Source organism: Mesoplodon densirostris, chromosome 10 (assembly GCF_025265405.1).
Source record: "Mesoplodon densirostris isolate mMesDen1 chromosome 10, mMesDen1 primary haplotype, whole genome shotgun sequence".
In the NCBI taxonomy this organism is placed as follows: Eukaryota; Metazoa; Chordata; class Mammalia; order Artiodactyla; family Ziphiidae; genus Mesoplodon; species Mesoplodon densirostris.
The window spans coordinates 57,878,428-57,906,072 of NC_082670.1; the positions used below are offsets into that span (position 1 = coordinate 57,878,428).

Below are 27,645 nucleotides of genomic sequence, written 5' to 3' on the forward strand. Positions count from 1 at the left end.
ACCCCTGCCTTTTTTTCTGAGGGTCCAGCTTAGGGATGGCCATCTGGTTCTGTGGCCAGAGCGCTAGGACAGCTCTGATGGGGTCAGGCTGGTGGGGGGGAAGGGGGCAGTGAGCCACCAGCAGGAAGGACAGCCCAGCGTCCCAGAGCCAGGGGTCCCACGAAGGGAAGGCCTTGGGGCCCATGGGAGCTCAGTGCCCTGCCACTCCCCATGCAAGCCTCAACCTCCCTACCGGTAGAGAGCGAACCTCCGTTTCTGACCCAAACCTGGGGTGGAGGGTGTGCACTCCAGTTTCCTGACTGTCCCTCCAGTGTAACAGCCATCCTACACTGAAACTGGCCGACCCGCTTCCGGGTCCGGCTCACGCAGTTACCATGTACTGAAATCGGCCTCAAGCAGACCACTTCGAAAGGGCACCAGGTTATAGGCCCTTGCTTGTTCTCGTTCCAATGTTACTTGTGTTTGAACCTGTAAGGGTACAGCTACTTACCGTCAGGCAGTGGGAAGAGCACAGGTCTTGGGAGGCAGAAAACCTGGCTTCCAGCCAGAATCTCCCATAACCCTTGTGCTGCGGCCAGTGCTCTGACTCCCTTTGCCTCGGTTCCCTCATCTCTCCATTGGGGAAAGTCGCCTGTCCCTAATCACCTCATCCAGGTGTTGTATAAAAGGAGCCAAGTTTGGCAAACACCCTCTGAATTCCTAGGCAGCAGCAATCTGACCTTCATTCACCTACCAGTGTTCCCAGCCTTCCACCCCACCCCCACCCCCAAAGGCCCAGAAACACAGCCAATTAGACAGCATCACTCACGGCCCGGAACGGGATGAGCCCTATATTCCAGCCGATTTGGCTGACGCTCTCAGTAAAGGTGACTCTGATAGAACCAAGGGGGAAAAGAAAACCTTCTTCTCCAGCAGCCAGAGGGGGACCTCCATCTCGCCAGTTCTCCCAGATTACCTAGCCACACTGCCCCTTCCCCAGAAAGCTCTGGATCAATGATTTTGAAAATTGCTTAAGTCCTAAAGAGGCTTTTAAAATACCAAGAGTCCCCTCCCTACTCCACTTTCCACAGGCATCCCCTTCAAGCAACCCCCTGATTCAGTTCATCCCCATGAGTTCTGCAGAGGAGGAGGGCTTACTCCACATCATCTGGAAAATAGATGCCTGTTCCTACACATGTGACTTTAGTGGCCTCACAAATGCACAGAAAGAAGCAGATGGCCATCTACAGAGTTAACTGGCCTGGACTTGCCAGGCAGCCCCACCACTGATCACGGTGCAAGCCAGTCTTGTGACAAGCATGTGCTGGCAGGAGACTGGAGGGGATAAAGCAGGCAGCCTGGTCTTCAGAGGGTCGGGGACAGAGGGCAAGGGCAATGAGGAGGTGCATGGGGCAGGGGCGGGTTCAGGGAACCCGCTGCAGGACGAGCTCTGTAATCTCCGCCCTGCTGCCCAGTCGCATGGGTATCCCATAGTAGGCCGTGCCTGGGCTCACATAAACAAATGTAGTCTGGGCCACTTGGTACAGACCAGCAAAGAAGGGGTTCAGGAGATAGGCTGCCACATTCAAGGGGAAGATCTGCCCAGCGTGAGTATGCCCAGAAAGGATCAAGTTGATATCTGGCCGAGCCTGGAGAGCTCTCTTGGCAGCCAGGGGCTGATGAGCTAGCAAGATGGTGGTGTGGTCCGGGCTGCAGCCCCCCAGAGCCTTCTCGAGATCCATGCCATGGCCAGAGTAGTGCAGGATGTCTGCTTCGATGTCGTCCACCCCAGCCAAGCAGATCCAGTCATCATCCTCACCCCCGGCAGGCTGGGCCCGGGTGGCAGAAATCTTCACGTTCTGATTGTGAAGGGGCGTGACATTCAGGGATTCCAGCAGCGCAAACCAGTTGCTGACATCTGATGTGTAATACTCGTGATTCCCCGTGACGAAGTAGGTGCCGAGGCGTGAACGAAGCTGGCCCAGAGGAGCGACGGCTGTCCGGAGGACAGAGGCTTCGGCATCGCAGAGGTCACCGACAATCACTGTGACATCCGGTTCCAGCGTGTTCACCATCTTCACGAACATCTCCATCTTGGTCCTGCCCACCGTGGGGCCCAAGTGGATGTCCGAGAGCAGTGCAATCCTGAGGTTGTCCATGGAGGCGGGCAGCCAGTGGATGGGCACCTCCACGGTTTTCACAGCCGGGGGCTGGGCAGCGTTCAGCAGCCCTACCACACTGAGCACGGCGGACACCAGCACCGCCAGCGCTGGCCTGAGTGCCAGCTTCCTTGTCTTGTCAAGGCTGCCCACCACCCTGCCGGCGCGCAAGGCCAGGAGCTGGTAGGCCTGCTCCATGCCACTGAGGGTACAGAGGAAGCAGACCATGATGATGTATGCCCCGAGGCAGGAGTAGGCCGTCAGGGAAAAGAGATAGGGCTCCTCGGCCACTAGAAAGAGCATGGTGAAGAAACTGGAATGGGCCAGGGCCAGGAAGGCCACAACGGCCATCTTCCAAAGCTGGAAACAGGCCGACTCTGCAGCAGGGGAGTGGCTGAGGTTGCTGACGGTGCTTCGCCAGATGTAGAGGGAACCGAGGAGCATGAGCGAGTTGGCAAACAGGGCGAGCTGCAGGCGGAACAGCCACCGCCAGGCCCTGAGCTCGAGGCTCTCCGCCAGGTAGGAGCGGGAGACGACCATGGACACGAAGACAGTGCCGGCTGCCAGGGCGGCCTTTGCGCCCAGAGACAGCTGCCTGAAGATCGCCATCACCTCTGCTCCTAAGAGGGTCCCCTGCCAGTTCTGTGCAGGCGGGCTCTGGAAGGTGAACTCCTTAGATAGGACAGTGGCCAAGGACAGGTTTCCAGGTCAGCTCCGCCTGCAACCAGGAACCGGCGTCAGCTTTGTGGGATATGAGAGCTTCCTTGTCCCCAGTCAAAACCTGAAGGCCACTTAAACCTGCCCAACCCACCTTGAATCCAAGCCACTCAAATACCAGTCAGTTGCTACATTTTATTATTGAAATACAAACACGCTGGATTATAACAGGATGGGCAGTTTCATTTTCTTACCATTTTCTGTATGTTTAAGGTATTTCCAAAATGCGTATGAACTTTTATAATAAGAAAAACATTATTCTAAATCAGCGGTTCTCAAAGTGTGGTCCAGGGAGACCCTTTCGGGGGGTCCATTAAGTCAAAACTATTTTCAAAAACAGTACGAAGCCATAACCATTCTCTCATGAGTGTACAGTGAAGTTTTCCAGAGGCTACATGACATGTGATATAGCGAGACTGAATGCAGAAGTAGCTATGAGAATCCAACTATCATCTATTAAGACAGACATGAAAGAGATTTGCAAAAATGTACAATGTCACTCTTCGCCCTAAAATTTGGGAAGAAATTATTATTTTTCAAGAAATATATAAAGTTTATTAACATATAACGATTTTATGATTTCTTAAGTAAGTTAATAAATATTTTTAAATGTTCGGTTTTAACTTCTAGGACAGTTAATGTTTGAGAACCGCTGTTGTAAATAAATGTAAAGAAGGAAATCATGGAAAGCTAGTCGGCTGGTATCTTTTTCAGCTCTAGGCCCAGGAGGGACACCTAGACACCTGACATAAGGATTCCTGGGGTGAAGACGGCCTCCTGGCAGTCACAGGGCAGCCCCTGTGAATGATGCTGCACAGGATAATGAGCAACCACGACATGGCAGGCTGCCCTGTCCCCCAGCTCCTCCTCCATAAATCCTTATCCCTCCTGTCTCACAACACTCCTAGATATTGGTTAAGATCTGCCTTCTCCCCATCTTTCTCTGCCACTGAATCCTTGAACTATCCTCTGTGGCTCTCATAGCTGGCTAGTTCCCACTCCAGGGCTCCCAGACAAAAAACTGGGGCAGGGGAAGCACAAAGGTAGACAAAGGTTAGCAAGTAGTCATTTGAGGTGACCTTTTCCCAAGAAGAACCCAAAATGAAAATATTTTCAGCAGTTGTTTTCCAAATAAGATTCTCAACCTCGGTTTAAGATAAATATATATATATATATTTTTTTCCCCTTGCCCTACGCACTTTACTGAAAGCCTTTTATCAAAGGTGTAATTTGCAAGTCAAAGTTCACCATTTTCCACTTATAAAACAAGTCCCAGACTCAGCCCACCCAAACTCTGGAGGAACCAAAGTTGGTTCCCTGAACGTGCAGAGAGACAGGCGCCCGTTTCAATCCCCCGGTCCCTCCCTCCTCAGATCCACCCCACCTTTCCAAGGCCGTGATGCTGACCTTCCCAGGAGCGATTCGGAGTTCCCTCGGCCCCTGTCTTAGCTCTGCCGGGTGGACTGAGGCTGTAGTTCTTCTCCCGCAATCGTGCACGGCCCGCACCGCCCAGCACCTCGCCCCGCCAGACCTCCCTCCAGCAACGCTGGCGGCTACCTGCAGCCTGCCTCTTGCCCACCGCCAAACCCTGAAGGTTTGGAAAATCCAAGCCTTAAAAAGTAGGCGGCGGGAAGGGCCGAGAAGGGCACGAGATGTCCGAAAAGAGAACACCTCGAAGGTAATTAATCCAGTGTTCCCATTGCAGGGGCCTCTCCTGACCCCATTTTTCTCCTTCCGGAGCGCTCCGCAGAGCGCTGGCAAGGGAGGGCGCGCCAAGCCAGAGCCCAAGGCGCCCTCCAAGAACGCGCGCTACTTGGAATCCCCCTCCCGGAAACCCGCAAAGCTGGAAAGCACCTTATCTCATCCCCTCATTGCACCAATAAGGAAGTAGGTCCCAGCGAAAAGAGGCGGCAGGGGCGGAACACACGAGCGACAGAGCTACCGGTAAGGAAGCTCGCCCCGCCCGGCCGGCCCTCTGCCGGCTCAGCCCACTGCCTGAGCTCCCCCGGTTGCCTTGCGGGCCCGGGCGCGCCTTGGGGTCCCAGGACCTCCGCCCTTTGGGACCCCAAGTGGCCGCAGCACCAGCCCGGTCCCCCGCCAGCCTGTCCCCTATCCATCATTCCTGCGCGGGGGTCCTGTGGACTTACGTGCAAGCCACGCACAGAGCCCAGCAGCAGCGGCACCAGCAGCAGGGAGAGGATGCGAACGACCCCCGGCATATCCACACTCAGGCCTCCTGGCTCCACAGTCAGCGCCCGGGCAGCCGCCGGGTGTCACCTGACTGAGGACCCGCGGCCTGGCACCGCCCCGCGCCGGCTCCGCCCCGCGCCCCGCCCAGCGGCCGCCGACCCCTGAACCCAGGGAGGCGGGAGCCTGGGGTCAAGCGTGGCCGCGTGACAGCAGGCTGGTGTTATCTGGCCCTGGCAGGGCTCCGCCGGAGGGAGGGGCCTTTTGCAAAGACCCTCAGGAGGCCTGGCTGTCAGCAGCTTGATAACGCGCCTCGGGGTTGGACTTTAACAGGGGTCTCCTTGCTCCCTGGCTCCCTTGACAGGACAGAAGAGGGAACTTGAGGCCAGATAAACCTAAGTGGACTAGATGGACTCCCAGCCGTGCCTACGGGGCTGTCCGGAAGACTAAACCAGGGGCCTGTAAAGTGTGGTTCCCTAGACCAATCCTGTATCTGGTACGTGTTAGAAATAGCAGGTCCTCGCCCAAGAAATTCTAGGGGTGGGATCCAGAAATCTGTATTTTTACAAACCCTCCAGGTAGTTCCGATTCACGCTAAAGTTTGAGAACCACTGTTCCAGGTTATTGATACATTTAGAGGTGTGTTTCAACTGTGGCGAAATCTTTCCGAATGCCAACCCTCAAAGCACCAGGGGCTGCGGAATTTTTATTTCATCGTTGGGTTTTGAGAGATAAGAGTAGCAACACCTCCCATCTTTCAGTTTTGCCCTTGAGCCTCTCAACATCCCTGCGATGCCGCAGATCTGTCAACTGGGCATAAAATACAAGTTTTATCCAAGTTTTCCACTCGTGAAAACGAAGTCTCTACTGTGTGAGTTAACGTGTTCACGACCGCTGGTTAACCACTAGATATGAGTCTGAAGTTAAGTCTTTCCTACCTAGTTCCCCGAACTCTCTGAAAATCCCCCCTTTCTCAGACGAAGGAGCCTTTAGGGAAATCGATTTCAAATATATGTATTTTTCCAGCTTTATTGAGTTATAATTAACATTCCACAAAATTCACTCATTTTAAATATTTTCGACTTGCATATTGTTAACTTAGTTTTGAAAAATAAAAATGTAGGGTTAGGGGATTCCCTGGTGGTCCAGTGGTTAGGACTCATCGCTTTCACTGCGGTGGCCTGGGTTTGATCCCTGGTGGGGGAACTAAGGTTCCACAAGTCTCAGGGCGCAGTCAAAACCAAACCAAAACAAAACAAAAAAACAAATGTACGGTTAAATTATGCGGTCTATTGACAGACTCCTAGACTAAACTTTAATTAGGGCTCCTCTGACTAGAGACTCTTTTAGACTCTTCTAGACCTGGACCTTGGCCTTCTATGCCTGTCCTGTCCTTGCCTGCCCTGTATTGTCCAGTCTTAGCAAAGAATCCTGCTAAGTCAGTTTAGGAACAATCCCCCAATTCTTGTTATCTGATCAAGGTCCTCATCCCCACCCCACCTCCCTTTGACATCTAAGTCCTTGACCTCCCCTTAGCAAGAATCCCTTGAGATCTCCTCTTATAATTTTTCACCAACAAGCCCTTCTCTCTCTGCTGGCTGTAAATCCCCAGCTATCTTTGCTGTACTTAGAATTGAGACCCATCCCTCCACACCTATGGCAGTAGAGTTGACCCTTATTACAAAAAAGTCTTGAAGGAAATCTTCCTTACCATTTTAGCAAGTGTCAGAATAATTTTTTTTAGCACTATTTTTTACAACTTGTGCATCTTTTTAAAACTTCGTCTGGTTTTTAACACTGTGAGCGATGATTATAAAAGTCAAGAATAGTGGTTATTTGTGGGGGTGAGGGCCTGAGATTGTGAGGGGCCCCATGGAAGGGCAACAAAGTTTTGTTTCTTGAACTAGAGGGTGGTTACAAGGGTATTCGCCATTTAGTCCTTTTTTTGTTTTGTGTTGCTTTCTGGGTTTTTTTGGCCTTGCCGTGCAGCAGGCGGGATCTTAGTTCCCCGACCAGGGATCAAACCTGAGCCCCCTGCACTGGGAGCACGGAGTCTTAACCACTGGACAGCCAGGGAAGTCCCTCATTGCCTGACTTTAGAGCCCGAATTATTTTTTATTTTTATTTTTTAATTGAAGTATAGTTGATTTATAATGTTGTGTTAGTTTCTGGTGTACAGCAAAATATATTCTTTTTCATATTCTTTTCCACTATAGTTTATTAGAACCCGAATTACTTTTACAAGGCCATGCTTCTGTGCCTACTTTACTTATAGTTCCTGTCCAAGTGTGCATATAGAGTGTGTGCTGGTGTGTAAACCTCCTGCTCCAGGTTGTGGGGAATATGAAATGATCTCGAGAAGGCTATCACCCCATAGGGAATCATTTCCAGTAGAAAGATGTCCACATATACAACTATATATGGGGCATGCTCTGATATAGACCAGTGCTACTCTAAGTGTGGTCCGAGGACCAGTGACATAAGGTAAATACAGAAATACAGAGTAAGTATTTGGAAACTTATAGCAATTTGAGAAAGCTTGTCTGTTGCATCTAATAATGAAAAAATTAGATGCAAATTTTATGTCTATTTTTATTTCTTTTTTCTAGTAATTTATTGTTATAAATTTGTACAACCAGATCAGTCCTTGAAAGATGGGAAAGAGCACTGTTAATCACAGAAACAAAACTGATCCTTCACCAAAGGTAGCTTGAGAAGCAGAGAGGCCTCCTAAGAACAATGAAGGGAAGAGACATATGCGACCCAATAACAGGTAAAAACTTTGTTTTTCTATCCTAACAGGGCTTTGCACAAGTTAGGATAAATTGGGAGATTAGGATTGACATATGCACACTACTATATATAAAATAGATAACTAATAAGGGCCTACTGTATAGCACAGGGAACTCTACTCAATACTGTTATTACCTATATGGGAATAGAATCTAAGAAAAGAGTGGATATATGTGTATGTATAACCGATTCACTTTGCTGTACAGCAGAAACTAACAGAACATTGTACATCAACTATTCTCCAACAAAAATTATAAATAAATAAATAAATAAAGTTTTAGAACAAGAATCAATCTCCCTTTGAATGACCTGTTTTCCATTGTGGTCCTAACAGAGCTTTCCTCAGGTTCCAGTGTCAGTTCTTTTCTTTTCTTTCCTTTTTTTATTTTTCTGGCCTGCACCGCTTGGCATGTGGGATCTTAGTTCCCTGACCACGGAACGAACCCGAGCCTTCTGCACTAGCTCAGAGTCTTAACCACTGGACCGCCAGGGAAGTCCTCCAGTGTCAGTTAGTTATGATCTGAATTTCAGTGTAAAAATTTAGCTAACTTTACATTTCTAATATTTTTAAAGTTCTATTAAAGTGATTGTAATTTGCAATAGGTTTTAGGAATACTAAATGATAGATGTTAAAAGCAAGGAAAAAACAAGGCCTCCACTAAAAAGAAATGACAAGTAAATGCAGTGCATGATCCCAGATTGGATCGTGAACCAGGAAAAAAAATTGCTACAAGAGACATTATTGGGACAATTAACAAAAGTTGAATATAGACTATGGATTAGAAAATAATATTGTATCAAGATTAAATTTTCTAATTTTGATAACAATACAGTGGTTATGTTCTTAGGACATACACTCTGGGACTTCCCTGGTGGTGCAATGGTTAAGAATCTGCCTGCCAATGCAGGGGTCATGAGTTCGATCCCTGGTCCGGGAAGATCCCACATGTCGCGGAGCAACTAAGCCCGTGCGCCACAACTACTGAAGCCTGCGCACCTAGAACCTGTGCTCTGCAACAAGAGAAGCCACTGCAATGAGAAGCCCATGCACCACAACGAAGAGTAGCCCCTGCTCACTGCAACTAAAGAAAGCTCGTGCGCAGCAACTAAGACCCAACACAGCCAAAAATAAAAATAAATAAATAAATAAATATAAAAAATTGTTTAAAAAAATCACACACACACAAAAAAAGGTAATACACTCTGAAACATTTAGGGGTAAGGGGCATAATATCTGCAATTTCCTCTCCAATGATCCTATGTATATGTTTATATATATAATTATACATTATACATAATATACATATTATTACATGTACATGATTATGGAGCAAATAAGGGCAAATAAGGCAAAATGTTAACAATTGATGAATTAGGTAAAGGGCATATAACAATTCTTATATGAAAATAAAAAGTTATTTAAATAATAAAGCCTCCTGCCAATAGATGCAGACAATTCTGATGTGCAGCAATTCCTCATGCTTCTCACGAGTCTTTGAGTTTTCTGATACAGGAAGTCCCAAGACCTGTATCCTGGGTTTAAATTGTGCAACCAACTGATGGGTATGGTTATGAAACAATAAAAAGATAAAATTGTGAAATCATTGGCAACAGTTTCCCCCCAATCCCAATAAAAGTTAGCAGCTGTGTCCCAGGACTGGCCCATCCCTCTTGACAGTCAGGAGCATTAGGATGCCCTTGTCACCATGTCCTCGAACTCCCTTTCAGGAGTCTGAGATCTAAAAACAAATGCCCCAAGTGAGGCCGGCCTTAATAGGGGGGGAAAATGACTTTGTTTTAAACACTCTCTCTCCCATCTTCTTTCGCCTTCACTATCTGGCAAAAGCATCTGCTTCCCTAGGGTCTCCCAGCTGCTGCTTTGCAGTGTTGTTTTCTTCCTCTTCGTGTTTGATCTAGGCCTGTTGTTTCTTCTTCGTCTGGGCCCCCAGATTTAGCCCCCTCTGTCTTTATACCCACATCTGCAGCCGTGATTCATGTCTCTGAATGATCACAGTAGTTTTCTAGCTCAATCGAAGGTTGCAACTAGGTATGGCCAAAGGGCTATTTGTTTTGACATTCACCATGTTGGCCCATCGGTGTCTTAAATTTTATATAATCAATGGAATTGTCAATATTTAATCAGGGGAATTTACATAATCTGGACTTCCAGTTTCTCTTCAAAGATCAGAAGGTCTGGCCATACCAGGGTAACAGTAGATCAGAGATATGCATTGGGACATTCTTTAGGCAGGTAGGTTCTTCCAGTTGGCAACAATCTCCATCTGGTCCACTGCTCTTTTGACATGGCCTGCAGGCCCCACGAGAGATTTAAGTTTGCAACTTCTGGGTCAGAGAGTTTCTGTGGTAATTTGATCACAACCTCTCTGAGTGCTATAGCAAACATTATCTGTGTGATGCCTCAGATTCCCTAGTCACCTGTCTCCAGAGCTCTAGTCTTCCTGTTTCACTCAGCTGCCCTGGCAGCACATCTGCTGCCCCAAAGCAACCATCTGGAGTTTCTGGCTCCTCTACACACCTCTGCACTCACTGGAACAAAGCACCATGCTTCCTACGTGGCTGCCAGAGGCTGGGTGGTGCAACCCAGAGGGGCAGGCAAGTTCACTCCCCCGTAGAGAACCATAGTGCAACAGAGATCAGAGGAGGAAAAGAGCCCGTAAATAAATGGCTTCTCCCTTCTTCCTTCGGATCAACTATTTCAAGGAGTGGTTTCTCTGTATAGCCTGTTCAGAGACATTCCACGTAGTCTAGTGGGTCCACCTGCCAAGGCTGTTCTGAAGCCGTAGCCAGTGTGGTAACACATTACTTTGTGTTGCATCTCATCCTTCCTTTCCCTCTTTGCCTCTCCTCTCTCTCCCACTGTCATGGGTTTACCTCCCAAATAAAGAATGAGCACTTAGTTCTTGCCTCAGCCTCTGTTTTCTAGCCCAGGATAAGGTAATTATTTGTTGAACATGAAGAAATTGCTCTGCAGCCTACCGTTGCCTGTATGTATTTCTTGAACTTTCTCTAGCCATGGGTTTTGGGGATGTCCTCTTAGATTTTGCTTTTAGGACCATAGGTCACAACTCATTCCCAGTTCCAGTCCCAGATTTAATACCTCTTCTGTAATGAAGTAATCAGGGCTTGCACTAGCTGAAGGAGTTCTTTCCTTCTAACAATTTCCACACCGCTCTACCTACATCTAACTTATGACCTTTATCTTTCTCTGTGTTATGACCCTTTATGGTCTGTGCCTTAACTCAAGCCCTCATCTTTCTTTATTTTATTTATTTAATTAATTAATTATATTAATTTTATTTTTTTGTAGGGGGCACACCATACAGCTTGTGGGATCTTAGTTCCTTGACCAGGGATTGAACCCAGGCCCCCAGCAGTGGAAGCGTGGAGTCATAACCAATGGACCGCCAGGGAATTCCCAGGCCCTCATTTTTCTTGTGGAGATCACACTGAGGGGTCTCCTATGCTGTTATTTGGCCTCCAGTCCCATCACTTGTCTTCTCCTTTGTAGTGTTGTTTTCTTCGCCCAGAATCTTCTTCCTTTGTTTATTTTTGCCTCCAGCAAACTTCTATTCCATTTTTTCAGGCCCTTTAAAGGAGTTCAACAATGGCCTCTCGGGGCTTCCCTGGTGACGCAGTGGTTGAGAACCCACCTGCCAATGCAGAGGAGATGGGTTCGAGCCCTGGTCCGGGAAGATCCCACATGCCGCGGAGCAAATAAGCCCGTGCACTACAACTACTGAGCCTGTGCTGTAGAGCCTGTGAGCCACAACTATTGAGCCTGTGTGCTGCAACTACTGAAGCCCGTGTGCCTAGAGCCCCTGCTCTGCAACAAGAGAAGCCACCGCAAGGAAGAGTAGCCCCTGCTCGCCTCAACTAGAGAAAGCCTGCACGCAGCAGTGAAGACCCAACACAGCCAGAAATAAATAAATTAAATACATTTAAAAAAGAGAATGGCCTCTTGCAAGAAACTTTCCCAGACTCAGACTAGATTAGTGCTAGAGACTGAATGTTTATGTCCCACCCCCAGCCCCCACCAAATTCATATGTTGAAACCTAATCCCCAAAGTGATGGTGTTTGGAGGTGAGGTCTTTGAGGTCTTTGGGGTGATTAGTTCATGAGGATGGGGCCTTCATGAATGGGATTAGTGCCCTTAAAAAAGAGACCCCTAGGACTTCCCTGGCAGTCCAGTGGTTAGGACTCTGCTCTACCACTGCAGGGGCCCAGGTACGATTCCTGGTTGGGGAACTAAGATCCCGCATGCTGCGTGGCCAAAAAAAGACTCCAGGGAATTCCCTGGTGGTCCAGTGGTTAGGACTTGGTGTTTTCACTGCCGTGGCCTGGGTTCAATCCCTGGTCAGGGAACTAAGATCTTGCAAGCTGCTCAGCCAAAGAAAAAAGGAAGAGAGAGACTCCAGAAAACTCCCTTGCCCCTTCTATCCTGTGAGGACCCAGTGAGAAGATGGCCATCCATGAACCAGAGAGCAGGTTCTCACCAGACACAAATCTGCCAGCACCTTGATCTTGGGCTTCTCAGCCTCCAGAACTGTGAGAAATAAATTTCTGTTTATAAGTTATCCAGTCTATGGTAATTTTGTTATAGCAGCCTGAACCCACTAAGACAGTTACCCAGCTCTCTTTGGGGCCCACACAGCACTCTTTCCAGCTCTGATGGTGGGTAATTGAAGGTTTACTTATGTCTTCTCCAGACTTTGAGTTCCCTTAGGAAAGAGGTGATATTTATTTAATACAGTGCGTATAGGTTCACTATAGGTTAATGGAACAAATTAAAAAACTATAGATGTCTTATCTCTACTCGACTGGAAGTTCCTTTCAGTCAAGGATATATGTGTGATTCATGTTTGCATTCCAGTGCCAAGGGCAGGACCTGGTATAAGGTAGATGCTGAACAGTGTATTGAAAGAATGAATAAATTCATGAAGGAGAATTTGTCATTAAAGTCACCTGGGGGGCTTCCTTGGTGGCGCAGTGGTTGAGAGTCCGCCTGCCGATGCAGGGGACACGGGTTCGTGCCGGCAAAAAAAAAAAAAAAAAAAAAAAGTCACCTGGGGGACGGTGGCTCCTTTAGGGAGGAGACACTCTTGGACACAGCTCTAGTGAAGCTGAACAGACCCCCGAAGCAGGGGTCAGCCACTGTAGACATTGTCTGGTTTCACTTCCATTTATAAATTGTGTTGAATTATCATGGGAAGCAACTGTTCCCTCCACCTCCACCTGCCCACCCACGACTGTCTCCTCAAAGGCAATTCCAGTTAACCTTTGTTGCCCCACACTCTCTCCCCAACTCTTTTTTTTTCTTTTCGGTACGCGGGCCTCTCACTGTTGTGGCCTCTCCTATTGCGGAGCACAGGCTCCGGATGCACAGGCTCAGCGGCCATGGCTCATGGGCCTAGCCTCTCTGCGGCATGTGGGATCTTCCCGGACCGGGGCACGAACCCATGTCCCCTGCATTGGCAGGCGGACTCTCAACCACTGCGCCACCAGGGAAGCCCCCAACTCTTTTTTTTTAGGGGGGAGGGGCTGTGCCGTGTGGCTTGTGGGGTCTTAGTTCCCAGGCCAGGGATGGAACCTGGGCCCCCTGAAGTGAAAGCGTGGAGCCCTAACCACTGGATGGCCAGGGAAGTCCCTCCCCCACTGTTTATACTCTGGCCACAGTAGCCTTCTCTCCGTCTCTTGTACCCTTCTTGTCTCCTCCTCCAGAGCCATCTTGTGTGGGACACTGGCTTGTGATATGTGGAGGTAGCCTGGGCTCCAGGGAGCTCCCAGAGATTTCCCAAACCCCACTCTCAAAGCAGAATGCCCTGGAAGTGGCATAGAGCTGATGGACCTGGAGGGGCTGGGCCAAGATAATGAGGTTGACGCCTTAGTGGTGACCAACACCAGATGATATTTCAGCAGAGGACACAGTGCACGTATGACAGTTTCTCTCCATTAACCCCACCAGGTTGACTTAAACTGACTTCAAGGACAAGAGAGGAAGCCAGATGAGAAGAAAAAAGGAGGGTACACTTCTTGTTAGTGGGATTGAACTCTTTTCTGTTTATTGGCCCCTTTGTGTGTCTGTTTTGGAATTGGGGTATTGACTTTTTCATGTTCTCCGTACATTAAGGATATCAAGCCCCAAGCAAGATGGTTACAGATTGGGCAGGAGTTTCCAGGGGACCAGGTAAACTCTCGTCCCAGCTCAGTCTCTCCACAGGCTTCCCCTCACTCGCACATCCCCCCACCACCTCCATGACCCCATTCAGGTCGGCTCAGACATCACCTCCTCGTGCAGTCTCCCGCCCTCCCCCATCCCATCCACTTGTTTCATTCTCTTTACATCACCATTGCAATTTTTTCCCCTAAAGATTGTTTTTAAAATAACAAAGAACTGTAAAATAATATCTTTTTTTTTTTTTTTGCAGTACGGGGGCCTCTCACTGCTGTGGCCCCGCCCGTTGCAGAGCACAGGCTCCAGACACGCAGGCTCAGCAACCATGGCCCATGGGCCCAGCCACTCCGCGGCATGTGGGACCCTCCCGGACCGGGCCACGAACCCGCGTTCCCTGCATCGGTAGGCGGACTCTCACCCACTGCGCCACCAGGGAAGCCCTAAAATAATATCTTTAAAATATATGTATGGCATAAAAAAATGATGCAGTGAATGTTCCCATACTCACTTGCATCCCCTCTCCCTCCTGCGACCCTCTTCCAATTCCATGTCCTTCCTTCCACCTTACAGGAAACCACTCCAAAGTTTCTGTTTATGGCTCCTTTTTCATTACAGTTTTACCTTGCATGTTTGTATGAAATAAGACTGTATTACTTGCATTCCTAAATAATATTTTGTGTACTTTAGCATATTTTTAAACTTTTAGACAAGTGGAATCATTCTTTTTTTCTTTTTAAGGTTGAACTGTGTTGTTATGTGTAGCTGTAATTCTTTCACTATCCTCTGCTGTAAAATATTCTCCTCTGCACACATCCTTTCTCTCTAAAAAAAAAAAATCCACTCTTCTGTTTTTAGACAGGTTATTTCTGCTTTCTGCTATTAGGAACTGTGCTGCTGTATCATACCCAAAACACTTATTAATTACAAAAGAAAAAAAATGAAGTGGAGAAAATGGATACGACCTTAACAAGGTAATCAAAATTAATGTCAATGATAAGGTGATAAAGTAAGACAGTGTGTTCCTTCTGTGACGGCCGAGAAGGATGGTATTCTAGTCCAAAGAGCCTAATCTGAATCTAATCATGAGGAAACATCAGAGAAGCCCCAGTGAAGGGCTTTTTATAAAATAACTGGACTGTGTTCTTTTTTAAAATAGACTTTAATTTTTTTTTTTTTTTTTTTTTTTTTTTTTGCTGTACGCGGGCCTCTCACTGCTGTGGCCTCTCCCGTTGCGGAGCACAGGCTCCGGACACACAGGCCCCGCGGCCATGGCTCGCGGGCCCAGCCGCTCCGCGGCATGTGGGATCCTCCGGGATCGGGGCACGAACCCGTGTCCCCTGCATCGGCAGGCGGACTCTCAACCACTGCGCCACCAGGGAGGCCCTAGACTTTAATTTTTAAAGCAGTTTTAGGTTTGCAGCAAGACTGAGTGAAAGGTACAGAGATTTTCCACATACCTCCCATCACTACATACACACAGCCTCCCCCGCTATCAGAATCCCATACCAGAGTGGTATATTGAGTACAACCAATGAGGCTACTTTGACACATCATAATCACCCAAAATCCATGGCTTACAGTAGGGTTCACTCTTGGTATTTCACATTCTGTGGGTCTTGACAAATGTATAATGACATTTATCCACCATTATAGTATCACACGGAATAGTCTCACTGCCCTAAAAATCCTCTGTGCTGTGCCTGTTTATCCCTCTCTCCCCCCAACACCTGGCAGCCACTGCTCCTTTTACTGTCTTCAAAATTTTGCCTTTTCCAGAATGCCATATATTTGGAATCATACAGTATATAGCCTTTTTATATTGGCTTCTTTTAGTTAGTAAAATGTATTTGTTTCCTCTATGTCTTTTTTGCAGCTTGATAGCTCATTTTAGTGCTGAGTAATATTCCATTGTCTGGATGTACCACAGTTTATTTATTCATTCGCCTATTGAAGGACATCTTGTTTCCTTCCAAGTTTTGGCAATTATGTAAAAAGCTGATATAAATAATTGTGTGCAGATTTCTGTGTGGACATAAGTTTCCAATTTATTTCAGTAAATACCAATGAATGTAATTGCTGGATGGTATGGCAGAGTATGTTTAGTTTGGTAAGAAACTGCCAAACTGTCTTCCAAAGTGGCTGTATCATTTTGTATTCCCACCAGCAATGAATGAAGAGTTCCTGTTGTTCTACATCCTTGTCAGCATTTGGTGTTGTCAGTATTTTGAATTTTGGCCATTCTAATAGGTGTGTAGTGGATCTCATTGTTGTTTTGGCCTGTATTATTATACAGTGTCAATGGTATGACAAGAAAAGCTGAAGGTTCAGATTCCAGAACACCAACTAGAAGAGACAGCTAGATTCAACACAGGGTATTGGATCGTATCCTGCCCAGGGGGATAAAGTGCTGTTAAAGACATTATTATGGGGCTTCCCTGGTGGCGCAGTGGTTGAGAGTCCGCCTGCTGACGCAGGGGACACGGGTTTGTGCCACGGTCCGGGAAGATCCCACATGCCGCGGAGCGGCTAGGCCCGTGAGCCATGGCCGCTGAGCCTGCGTGTCCGGAGCCTGTGCTCCGCAACGGGAGAGGTCACAACAGTGAGAGGCCCGTGTACCACAAAAAAAAAAAAAAAAAAAAAAAAAAAGACATTATTAGGACAGTTGACAAAACAGGAATAGGGAATATAGATTAGTCTTCCATCAATGCTAAGTTTCCTGAATTTGATCATTGTCTGTAGTTTAGTTCTTAGGACATACATATCAATACTAAAAGATTAAGGGGTAAGTGGCCTCATGTATGCCATGTACTCTCAAATGATTCAGAAAAAAACATAGAGATAAATATAAAGTAAATGTGGCATAACAGCAATTTGTGAATGTGGATGAGAGCTATATAGGAATTGTTTCTACTATCCTTTTAATTTTTCTGTAAATTATTTATTTATTTTTAAAAATTTATTTATTTATTTGGCTGCACCGGGTCTTAGTTGCGGCCCACAGGATCTTCGTTGCAGCGTGCAGGATCTTAAGTTGCATCATGCGAACTCTCAGTCGCGGCATATGGGATCTAGTTCCCTGACCAGGGATGGAACCCAGGCTCCCTGCATTGGGCGCACGGAGTCTTAGACACTGGACCACCAGGGAAGCCCCTCTATCCGCATCTTTTGATGCACACATACAAGTTTCTCGAGAGTATTCTTTTATTTATTTATTTAATTATTATTATTTAAAAAATATTTTGGCCGCACCGCGCTGCTCCCCGGATCTTAGTTCCCCCACCAGGGATTGAACCCACGCCCTCAGTAGTGAAAGCGCCGAGTCCTAACCACTGGACCGCCAGGGAATTCCCTCTCCAGCGTATTCTGAGGAGTGGAATGGCAGTCATAAGGTGTGTGCATCTTCAACTTGATTAGCTTAATAGTTTACAAAGCGCCACTGACATCCTTATTAATTTTATTTATGCATTGTCTTTCTCATTGAAATGAGGTCGTCGCAGTGCCATCAAAGTGTAGGCCGTGGACCCGCAGGATCAGTCTCAGCAGGGTGCCAGTTAGAATCGCAGATCCTCAGACCCCCATCCCAACCAGACTTGCTGAATGAGAAACTCTGGGGTCACGGTCCAGGTATCTGCGTTTTCACAAGTCCTCTAAGAGATTCTAAAGTGTAAGCAGCGCTGATCTATGATCCATTAGGGCCGCGTCTGGCTTGCAGACCGCCCTCTTTATAAAGGAGCTAACAGTGGAGCCCGGGATCACGGGTTAGATCATGCAGGAACTAGAGGGCAGCGCCCCTCCCCAGGACACCCACTCCGCGCTGGCAGCTTCGCTCGGACCCCCGGATTGGGTGGGGAGGGGCAGCCGGACGGGGCGGGCCGGAGGCTGGCGTCCCCGCCTCCCCAGCATTCGGCTCGCCGCGTCGCTCAGTCCTCCCGCTTCCTTTCCTTCTCACACTCCTCCTTCCTTCCTTCCTTCCTTCCGCCGGGAGTGATGGAGCCGGGGCGCCGGGCGGCCGCGGCGCTGCTGGCGCTGCTGTGCGCTGGCTGCGCGCTGCGCTCAGGGCGCGCCCAGTACGAGCGCTACAGCTTCCGCAGCTTCCCTCGGGACGAGCTGATGCCGCTCGAGTCGGCCTACCGGCACGCACTGGACCAATACAGCGGCGAGCACTGGGCGGAGAGCGTGGGCTATCTGGAGATCAGCCTGCGGCTGCACCGCCTGCTACGCGACAGCGAGGCCTTCTGCCACCGCAACTGCAGCGCGGCGCCGCAGCCCGAGCCCGCCGCCGGCCTCGCGCGCCACCCGGAGCTGCGCCTCTTCGGGGGACTGCTGCGCCGCGCGCACTGCCTCAAGCGCTGCAAGCAGGGCCTACCGGCCTTCCGCCAGTCGCAGCCCAGCCGCGAAGTGCTGGCCGACTTCCAGCGCCGAGAGCCCTACAAGTTCCTGCAGTTCGCCTACTTCAAGGCAAGTCCGCCTCGCCTCGCCCCGCCCCCAAGCCTAGGCCCCGCCCCTAGGCCCAGGCTCTGTCCCTCGGCCCTGGGCCGCGTCCCACCGCTCTTTCTTGACTTAGTTATTTCCCACCCCGCGCTGCCAAAGGACGCCTTCAAATCCTGTTCCCCCTATTCTTCATCTTCAATAGAGATGAAAATACTTTTCTTGAAGGGTTGTTCTGAGGCGGAGAACATACATAGAACGCCTAGCACAGTGTTATTTGAAGACAGACTCGTTTTTTGGTATATACCATTAAAATCCCATTTCTCAAGTGAGTGGTGCCTTTCAGTAATAGGGCGGAAGAGGACCTGCGGAGCCGGCCGGTCCCCTTTTTTTTTTTTTTTTTTTTCCTTTAAATAACATTTTTTTTTATTTTACAAATTTAATCAGTTATACATATACATATGTTCCCATATCCCCTCCCTTTTGCGTCTCCCTCCCACCCTCCCTATCCCACCCCTCCAGGCAGTCACAAAGAACCGAGCTGATCTCCCTGTGCTATGCGGCTGCTTCCCACTAGCTATCTACCTTACGTTTGGTAGTGTATATATGTCCATGCCGCTCTTTCACTTTGTCACAGCTTACCCTTCGGCCGGTCCCTTTTAAAGAGGAAATTAAGGCCAGGAAAGGGCAGGGCTCCTTGGAAGGACACTTCCCTGCCTGGAGGAGAAGCTGAGCGCTGTGATTCATCAGGGCTGGCGCTCTGGGCTGGCTGTCTTTCATCTAGAATTAACACAGTTGTCTTCCTCCTTTTTGTGGCTGCTTACATTCTGCCTGTGATTGCTGACTAAAAATAGCCACAAACTGCAGTCTCTATCCTTTTTTTTTTTTTTTTTTGGTATGCGGGCCTCTCACTGTTGTGGCCTCTCCCGTTGCGGAGCACAGGCTCCGGATGCGCAGGCCCAGCGGCCATGGCTCACGGGCCCAGCCGCTCCGCGGCATATGGGATCCTCCCAGACCGGGGCACGAACCCGCATCCCCTGCATCGGCAGGCGGACTCTCAACCACTGCGCCACCAGGGAGGCCCCAGTCTCTATCCTTTAAATCCTTACTCTGGGGACCCACAAGTTTTAAGAGGGGCTGAATTCCCTGTTACTGTATAAACAGGTTTTAGCTTGGTGGGTCTTCACCGGGTTTTGCCAGTAGAGCCCTCTCAAAGTCCAGTTTCTACTTTCTCTAACCGCAAACGATTTTTTAAACTGCTTTCAGTTTTGGGGCTGCAAGATCTGTTTTTCATATTTCGCAGAAACGGAGCTGCGTGTGTGTTGCATTCATATGAGCCATAAAATAGCAGAAACCCTAAATAGGAGAAAAGCTGTGTTATTTCTATGCCTGGTTACAGTTTTATATAAGTATCAGATTTGTGAATGTTTGTCCTGGCAATAAAAAAACAATTTTAAAATAGAACGGGGAGGGCTTTCCTGGTGGCATAGTGGTTGAGAGTCCGCCTGCCGATGCAGGGGACACGGGTTCGTGCCCTGGCCCGGGAAGATCCCACATGCCGCGGAGCGGCTAGGCCCGTGAGCCATGGCCGCTGAGCCTGCGCGTCCGGCCGGAGCCTGTGCTCCGCAACGGGAGAGGCCACAACAGTGAGAGGCCCGGGGATAAGATTAATACATTTCCAGAATGTATGAAATGCAGAAATGATGGCTGACTCATACAAGCAGTAATTTTTATGCTAAAAAGGACTCGTTTTAATCCTCTCTCTTTTTTGTAGAACTTTTGGCAAATACAGTCTGAGCCAAATTTGAGTCACATAGTCAAGGGGAAAACGTTTTATTTTTAAACCTGGAGAATAGTGGAAGCTCTGATTTCTTTAATATACAGATGACTTTGAAACAAGTGCTGCAGGGAGGAGGGGACTGCAGTGCTACAATGTGACCAGAAGGCAGGGGTTTCCTCCATCCTGGCATCCTCAAAGGTTAGGAAATTCATAGCTTCTCTCAAAACCCTTTGTAGGTCTTGTAACAATCACTTACTTATAAGTCAGTATAAGGAATTCCCTGGCGGTCCAGTGGTTAAGGCTCTGCACTTCCACTGCAGGGGGCATGGGTTCGATCCCAGGTCAGGGAACTAGGATCCCGCAAGCTGTGGGGTGCAGCCAAAAAAAAAAAAAAAAAAAGTCAGTATAATACCATCCGTCTTAGTATTTTGAGATCACTTACAGGGCAGGGAGAAGTTTAGAATTTTATAAATAAACCAGAACCTTCACTTAATTGCTTCAACTGAAAATCACTGAGAAAGTGATTTGGGGTGATGATATTGTATGGCTGATTTTTTTTTTTTTTTCCTTAATGGTGTTTATATTTTCAAACTCTGTTTCTGGGTAGAGAGGAAATAATTGGTGACAGGCACATTCATTCTACCTGGCACCTGACGGCTGGCGACAGGTACTGGAGATGGATGGTGCTTCCTCCTCTAGCAGGATCTGAAACCACGGTAGGTTTCATGCTCCCAGCCTGACTTAGGTTCATGTCATGAGCTGTGGGTTCTCTCTGTGGCCGCCATCTCCATGAAATGCTCATCTTCCCCACAGGCTGAGGAACAGGTGGGCCCCAGCGCTTTATCAAATCCTTGATGACTGTTGAACTCTGAGCTGACAGAGCTAGCTGCCTCGCAGGCATGCTTTCCCCCTCTTTGCCTGGACCTGGACTGTGTCCTCCCCTGGTTGAGGGGTGGCTGGTTTGGCAGGTGACTGGGAGCCTCTCGTGCAGGTGGCTGTCTCTCAGGAACCCATGGCAGGGTAGGTTCCCCCACCCCCTCCTTCTCTAAAACCTGCCTGGGGTCTGTCAGAGGTTTAGCTGTCAAGATGTGGCTCCATGCTCCAGCTGACACAGCTGGAGTTAAAAATGAATAAAATCATCCTTCAGGAAGGGATTCCATTTTTTTTTTTTTTTTTTTTTGCGGTACGCGGGCCTCTCACTGTTGTGGCCTCTCCCGTTGCGGAGCACAGGCTCCGGATGCGCAGGCCCAGCGGCCATGGCTCACGGGCCCAGCCGCTCCGCGGCATATGGGATCCTCCCAGACCGGGGCACGAACCCGTATCCCCTGCATCGGCAGGCGGACTCTCAACCACTGCGCCACCAGGGAGGCCCGGGATTCCATTTTGTAAAACACAGGTCCTGAGTGAGAGGCCTTAAAAATCCCACTCTGTGCCACTCTTTCTAAGTGCTCTTCTGAGAATCAGAGAATCTAATTTCATTGGCACATGCTTTAAAAAGGGCTGCACTCATACTCTTCCCTTCCTTCTAGCTGCCAGACTGGCCTTTTTCCAGCCAGGGGTATAAAGCTGTCTGTAGAACTCTTTCAAAGGCAGTTCTGGGAATTCCCTGGTGGTCCAGTGGTTAGGACTCTGTGCTTCCCCATTCCCCTTCCGGCCCCCGCCCAGAGTTCCATCCCTGGTCCATGAGCTAAGATCCCACAAGCAGCCGGCAGCAAAGCCAAAGAAAAAAAAAGGCAGTCACACTCCAGGTCATTAGCTGGCATTCCCCAAATATCAGCACTGACTTCTGGGAGTCTGTCCTTATCACCACCCATCACTCCTCCAGGGCAGCCACTGCCATTGTCTCCAGGTGACTGGGCTCCCATGCTGGGGCAGTTTTGCACAGGTATGTACTATCCTTTGATTCTTGGAAATCCAGAGTGTGCCAAGTATCCCTTTATTTTTCTCTCTCCAAACTGAATTCGCTAATTCTTGCCCCCGAGTGTCCCTCTGGATTGGCTGAAGGAGTCTCTGTGCACGAGATCCGGGGGCCTCCCCCGACCCCACAGGTTGTGCTGTGATTCCAGGGGACCGAGGAGCCAGGACATCGCGGGGGGCCCTCTGTTTGCTGCTCACGTGTCCACACAGGGAGGTGTCCCTATCCTCGGCTGCCCACCTCTTGAGCCTCCCGTCCCCAGAGCATCCCATTCCTCTCTAAGGACTTCTGCTCTCCTGGGCTCCGCCTGCAGGTGCCAAACCTGAAGGTCAAGGGCCACAGACCTTGCTGCCCTGCAGACCCCAAGGGGGACTTTCTTCTGGCCTAGAGGATTCCTCTTCCTCCCTCTTCTTCTTCCAGGCCAGTCAGCTTCTTCCTGCAGCTCCCTCTCCCGATTTCCTCCTCTTCCCATACTTGCCAAGTTCTCTCAAGAGTACAGGGGCTTTTGTCATGTTTCTGTGCCCTGACCAGACAGCTGCCTCCCATGAGGCAGTGAAACTCAGAATCAGCTGACCACCACCTAATGGGGAGAAGAGAGAGAGGGGAAAATAGAGGGAAACATGAATTAATTTCATGAAAATATTATGCAGTGGTGATGTTACATCCAAATCACTGGCACTTACCAAGTCCTGCTTTGTCGCAGGAACTGTGCCAGGTACCAGGAGTGCAGACATGAATGACACTGCTGGGTCCTTCAAGGCTCAGAGTCTGGAGGGGGAGACAGACCCATTAGCTGAGACCACAAAGAGGTGTGAAAAGCAGGGAGACAGAACACAGGATGACACAAAAGACGCTATCATCAAAAAATTCACAAAAAATAAATGCTGGAGAGGGTGTGGAGAGAAGGGAGCCCTCCTGTACTGTTAGTGGGAATGTAAATTGGTACAGCCACTGTGGAGAACAGTACAGAGGTTCCTTAAAAAACAAAAAATAGAGCTACCATATGACCCGACCATCCCACTCCTGGGCATATATCTGGAGAAAAACACGGTCCGAAAGGATGCATGCACCTCAATGCTCATTGCAGCATTGTTTACAATAGCTGTGACATGGAAGCAACCTAAATGTCCATTGACAGATGAATGGATAAAGAAGATGTGGAACATATATACAATGGAATATTACTCAGCCATAAAAAATGAAATAATGCCATTTGCAGCAACATGGATGCACCTAGAGATAGTCATACTGAGTGAAGTAAGTCAGAGAAATATATGATATCGCTTATATGCAGAATCTAAGAAAAAAGATACAAATGAACTTATTTACAAAAATAATTATATACATTTTAATTATAATGTATTACATATATTACATTATATATTATATAGTGTATAAAGTATGTTAGTACACATATATCCATGAAATAGTAAAGTTACATGTCAACATGCCTATCTGCAAGTATTCACCTGTAGACTCATGTATATGATGTGGTGTGTGTGTGTGTGTGTGTGTGTGTATCTATATATATAGATAGAGGAGAGCGAGAGGAAATTAATCCATTTGGTACAGGTTGGGTCAATTACTTGAAATAAACAGGTCATAAGGAGGCATGTCCCCCCACCAAAAAAAAAAAAAGAGGTTCTTGATCAAGGTTACGGGAATAGGGAGGGCTCATGTCCAGTATGTAAAGGCAGGGATTCTTTCCCTGTTTTGCTCATTGTTACAGACCCATTTCCTAGAACAGTGCCTGGCATGTAGGAGGCTTGCAATAAATATTTGCTGAGTGGATGAGTAAGGGAGGAGGTGGTGGGAATCACTGAGAACAGTGAAGCGGAGATTCTGTGAGAGACTCTGGAAAGTATTGATACATCTGTCAAGGTTCTGGCAGAAAAGATGTGATGTAGTCATACTGGGTAGTTGGAGGAACATTTAATAAAGCAGATATTTACAAGGGCTAGTGACAGTGAGGTGTGGCACTCCCCCACCCAGGCCAGAGGGGGCAAGGGAGAGACCAATTGCTGGAAGCCAGAAGGAGAGATACCGGAAGGAGAGGCCCCATTTGAGAGGGGCTGTGACCTTCAGTCAAGGGAGTGACCTTGCAGGGAGGGAGCCAGGACACTAACAGCCCAGCCTTATTCTCTTCCCTTCCTTCAGTCTCCTGTTGGGTTCCTGTTGGGCTCCTGTTGGAGCTCCACATTGATGAACCCACTGGAAGCTGGGGGGCAAGGGAGCCTGCTGTGACAGCCTGTACACCAGCCTCCCGGGCAGGGCAGGGTAGGGTGGAGACTGCAGGGCGTAGATCGGGACAGGCACACAAAGGCCATCTACTCACCTCCAGGGAATGAACACTCTTCCAGAGTGGCTGGACCAGGTCTTGCTGGGTCTTGGAAATCACTGAACCCTTAGCTTCCAACATTGTGTAGAAACACAAAGTTGCTGAAGGACTGAACAGACGTTCACGCTCACCACCCATTGAGTAGCTTTTCTCTTTCTTCTTTGTACTTTAGGCAAATAATCTTCCAAAAGCCATTGCAGCTGCTCACACCTTTCTACTGAAGCATCCTGATGATGAAATGATGAAGAGAAACATGGCTTATTACAAGAGCCTGCCCGATGCCGAGGACTATATTAAAGACTTGGAAACCAAGTTGTATGAGGTATATTTGCATTTTTACACAGTGGTTACTTGCAATGCGAGTTGTCAAAGAAGCATATCTCAGTGAACATCTATTGACATCAAAGGACCGCTAGTGATTTTTGATGACATTTAATGAATATTATGACAATAGAAATGATTGCCTTTTTAACACCTAGTTGATCCATTTAAGAATGCAATTTTACTTTCCATGATGATTTTAAAGCCACTTTTTTTAAAAATGCTACATTTTAGAACTATGGTCGTGTGATGGTAGAATAAGATGGTAGAATAAAGACGTGTCTTGGAACTCATCTGAAAATGACCAAGAATAGGAGAAACAGAAATATAATTCTCCATTTCTGATGAAGCTAGGAAACATGTATATTAATACACACACACAACTTTATATCTTAAGTTGGAAAGGAAATAGAGGCACTAGGAGGACTGACTTGACAGATTGGAGGCTACTGAAGTCTCTGCATCTGCAGAGGGGAATTCTGATGAGAATGAATGAGGACAATAAGAAGAGGAAGAATCTAAGCCCTTTGAGCACTTACTATTGTCCAGCCCTGTCGAGCTCAGGCTCTGGGGGTGTGGGTACCAGTGGAGGGTGGGCAGGGTTGAAAACAGAGGGATGTGTTGAAAGTACCCATGGGAGCCGTTAGATCCTGAGGTCTGACTCCAGGGTTTCCTATCGTGGGACCAGATCTCAAGCTCACTTTTTCACTGGTGGTGACCCTCAAACATAGTGGGCAAAGTCTCTTTCCTGGAGCCCTTCAGTTTTCCAGGGAAGAATTCTCCAGCCTTCTGCAGGGCTGGTGGGGTGTCTCTGCTTCTCTACTGGTGTCTGAGAGCCAGTCTCGAGAGAGGGATGGGGGTCTCACAGCTGAGTCGGAGACCTTACCTGCTTCCTGGTTTTCAGCCCATGCCTCGATTCGGCTCTGCTGTGCCTGCTCCCTGGCCCCTCAGCCTTTATGGGTAGAGTCTCTAGAATAGACCACCAGTCTCTGGCAAGGAGTGGCTTTGGGAGGTGTGGTCCCTTAGGTGAGCAGGTGGGCGCTGGTGGGGGAACCCAGGGTTCCAACAGCTCTGTTCAGACTTTCAGCCCTGCTTTCTGTCCCATGCCTTGTGCCAGCCTCCGTGGTCCCTGGTGCCTGCAGGTGCCTACGAGTGTATAGCTCACCTGCTCTGAGGTCCCTCCTCTCTGATAATTTGTTTTTTTGTCTTTCCAAAAGTTGTTGAAATCTCTTGTCTGCTGCTTGCTCCTTTCCAGTTCTCCCATAAAAGGACTGAAGTCTTTTTACTTTCTTCCCTGTCGTTTTTTGGGTAGGGTTTGGGGCGCAGAGCGGAGTGCATGCAGCCAGTGCACTGTGCTTCACGGCAAGCCGCTGCCCCCTTCTTGCCCTCTTTGGGGTCCTGCTGGGTGTGGCGGGCTCCCCCCTCCCCACCGTCCCCACCGTGTGCCCAGGGGCTTCCTCTCTCTGCAGGGCTTTCGTGCTGCTGCTACCCTGCCATTTCTGCAGAGCCAGCGGCCTGGTGTTGCTGCTCTTTTACCCAGTCTCCGGGCAAAGCCCCTTCAGCTCTCTGCCTGTCTTGTTTCCAGGAGATGCTGCCTGCCCAGGAGGTATAAGGAGACCCACCTTCTTAACCTGAGGCCTTAAGTTGGGTGAAAATTTCAGGTCCCAGGGGTGACCCTCAAATACCCCCATTCCAGAGCAACTGAAAACAACACTACAAATGGAGAGCCCCATGCGTATTTCAAGGCCTGTCTTGGCCCCTCCAATTTGGGAGGTTTCCGCATGCGTCCAAGATCTCTACTTATTTCTTGTGAAACCAGGCTGCTTCCTCAGCCCTAGTTAGTTCTTTTACCTGCTCCAGGCAACAGTTAGCAGAAATTCCTTGATGTTTCCACTATCTGGCATGCGGCTGCCCTCCCCAGAAACTTCTACTGATGTGTGGCCCTCCTAGTTCATACTTCACTGTTAGGGGGAGGGGTATCTGACATTTGCTTAAGCTTTATCTTTTCCTTGAATCGATGTTTAGAATCAGCTTTACTGAGGTATAATTTATTTAAAACTTATTTACTAATTTTAAGTGTGTAATTTGATGAGTTTTGTCAAAGGTACCACCACAGGGCTTCCCTGGTGGCGCAGTGGTTGAGAGTCCTCCTGCCGATGCAGGGGACACGGGTTCGTGCCCCGGTCCGGGAAGATCCCACATGCCGCGGAGCGGCTGGGCCCGTGAGCCATGGCCGCTGAGCCTGCGCGTCCGGAGCCTGTGCTCCGCAACGGGGAGAGGCCACAACAGTGAGAGGCCCGCGTACCGCAAAAAAAAAAAAAAAAAAAGGTACCACCACAATCATGATGTAGAATATTTTCTTCTCCCCTAAAAAGTTCCCTCGTACCCCTGTGCAGTCCAGGCTTTGCCCCACCCCTGACTCCTGGAAGCCACTGCTCTGGTTTCTGTCACTAGAGTTTTCTCTTTTTCCTTTATTCAAACTTGATTTTATTATCAAGTGCCTGTTACTTTTTTTTAAAATTAAGATAAGACACACAATACTAAACAGTGATTTGAAAATAATCTGAACGAAAGAGAGAACATGGTATATCTCTCCATCTGTTTGTGTCATCTTTGATTTCTTTCATCAGTGTCTTATACTTTTCTGAGTACAGGTGTTTTACCTCTTTAGGTAGGTTTATTCCTAGGTATTTTATTCTTTTTGTTGCAGTGGTGAATGGGATTGTTTCCTTAGTTTCTCTTTCTGATTTTTCATCATTAGTGTTTAGGTATGCAAGAGACTTCTGTGCATTAATTTTGTATCCTGCAACTTTACCAGATTCATTGATTAGCTC

The 27,645-nt window shown here is 48.4% G+C and overlaps 3 protein-coding genes and 1 long non-coding RNA gene across 6 annotated transcripts in view; 2 read left to right on the forward strand and 2 right to left on the reverse strand.

Moving 5' to 3' along the window:
• The window catches only part of GLB1 (galactosidase beta 1), a 92,090-nt gene extending 86,930 nt beyond the window's left edge, over positions 1-5,160 (reverse strand). The window contains exon 1 of the mRNA XM_060110956.1: positions 5,003-5,160. Coding sequence (XP_059966939.1) covers positions 5,003-5,074 — 72 coding nt within the window. The 5' untranslated portion in view covers positions 5,075-5,160. The remainder of the gene's footprint in view (positions 1-5,002) is intronic.
• Positions 728-5,092, reverse strand: TMPPE (transmembrane protein with metallophosphoesterase domain). Of its 2 annotated transcripts, none has more exons than XM_060110958.1 (2): positions 4,263-4,429; positions 728-2,856 (listed from the first exon to the last, which is right to left on the reverse strand). In XM_060110958.1, the coding sequence occupies exon 2, from the start codon at positions 2,745-2,747 to the stop codon at positions 1,404-1,406; it is 1,344 nt and encodes a 447-aa protein (XP_059966941.1). In that variant the 5' UTR covers positions 2,748-2,856; positions 4,263-4,429; the 3' UTR covers positions 728-1,403. The 2 variants fall into 2 exon arrangements, with proteins under 2 accessions (XP_059966941.1, XP_059966940.1); XM_060110957.1 differs by lacking the exon at positions 4,263-4,429 and adding an exon at positions 5,003-5,092 and having other exon boundaries at positions 766-2,856.
• Positions 4,619-12,361, forward strand: LOC132497622 (uncharacterized). Of its 2 annotated transcripts, none has more exons than XR_009533621.1 (3): positions 4,619-4,799; positions 7,682-7,815; positions 11,164-12,361. It is a non-coding gene; the product is annotated as an uncharacterized LOC132497622 (long non-coding RNA). The 2 variants fall into 2 exon arrangements; XR_009533622.1 differs by lacking the exon at positions 4,619-4,799 and adding an exon at positions 5,409-5,538.
• A 5,575-nt stretch (positions 12,362-17,936) lies between these two features.
• Positions 17,937-27,645, forward strand: part of CRTAP (cartilage associated protein) — a 37,303-nt gene continuing 27,594 nt past the window's right edge. Inside the window, exons 1-2 of the mRNA XM_060109236.1 lie at positions 17,937-18,487; positions 24,663-24,812. Of these exons, the coding sequence (XP_059965219.1) occupies positions 18,017-18,487; positions 24,663-24,812 (621 nt within the window). The 5' untranslated portion in view covers positions 17,937-18,016. The remainder of the gene's footprint in view (positions 18,488-24,662; positions 24,813-27,645) is intronic.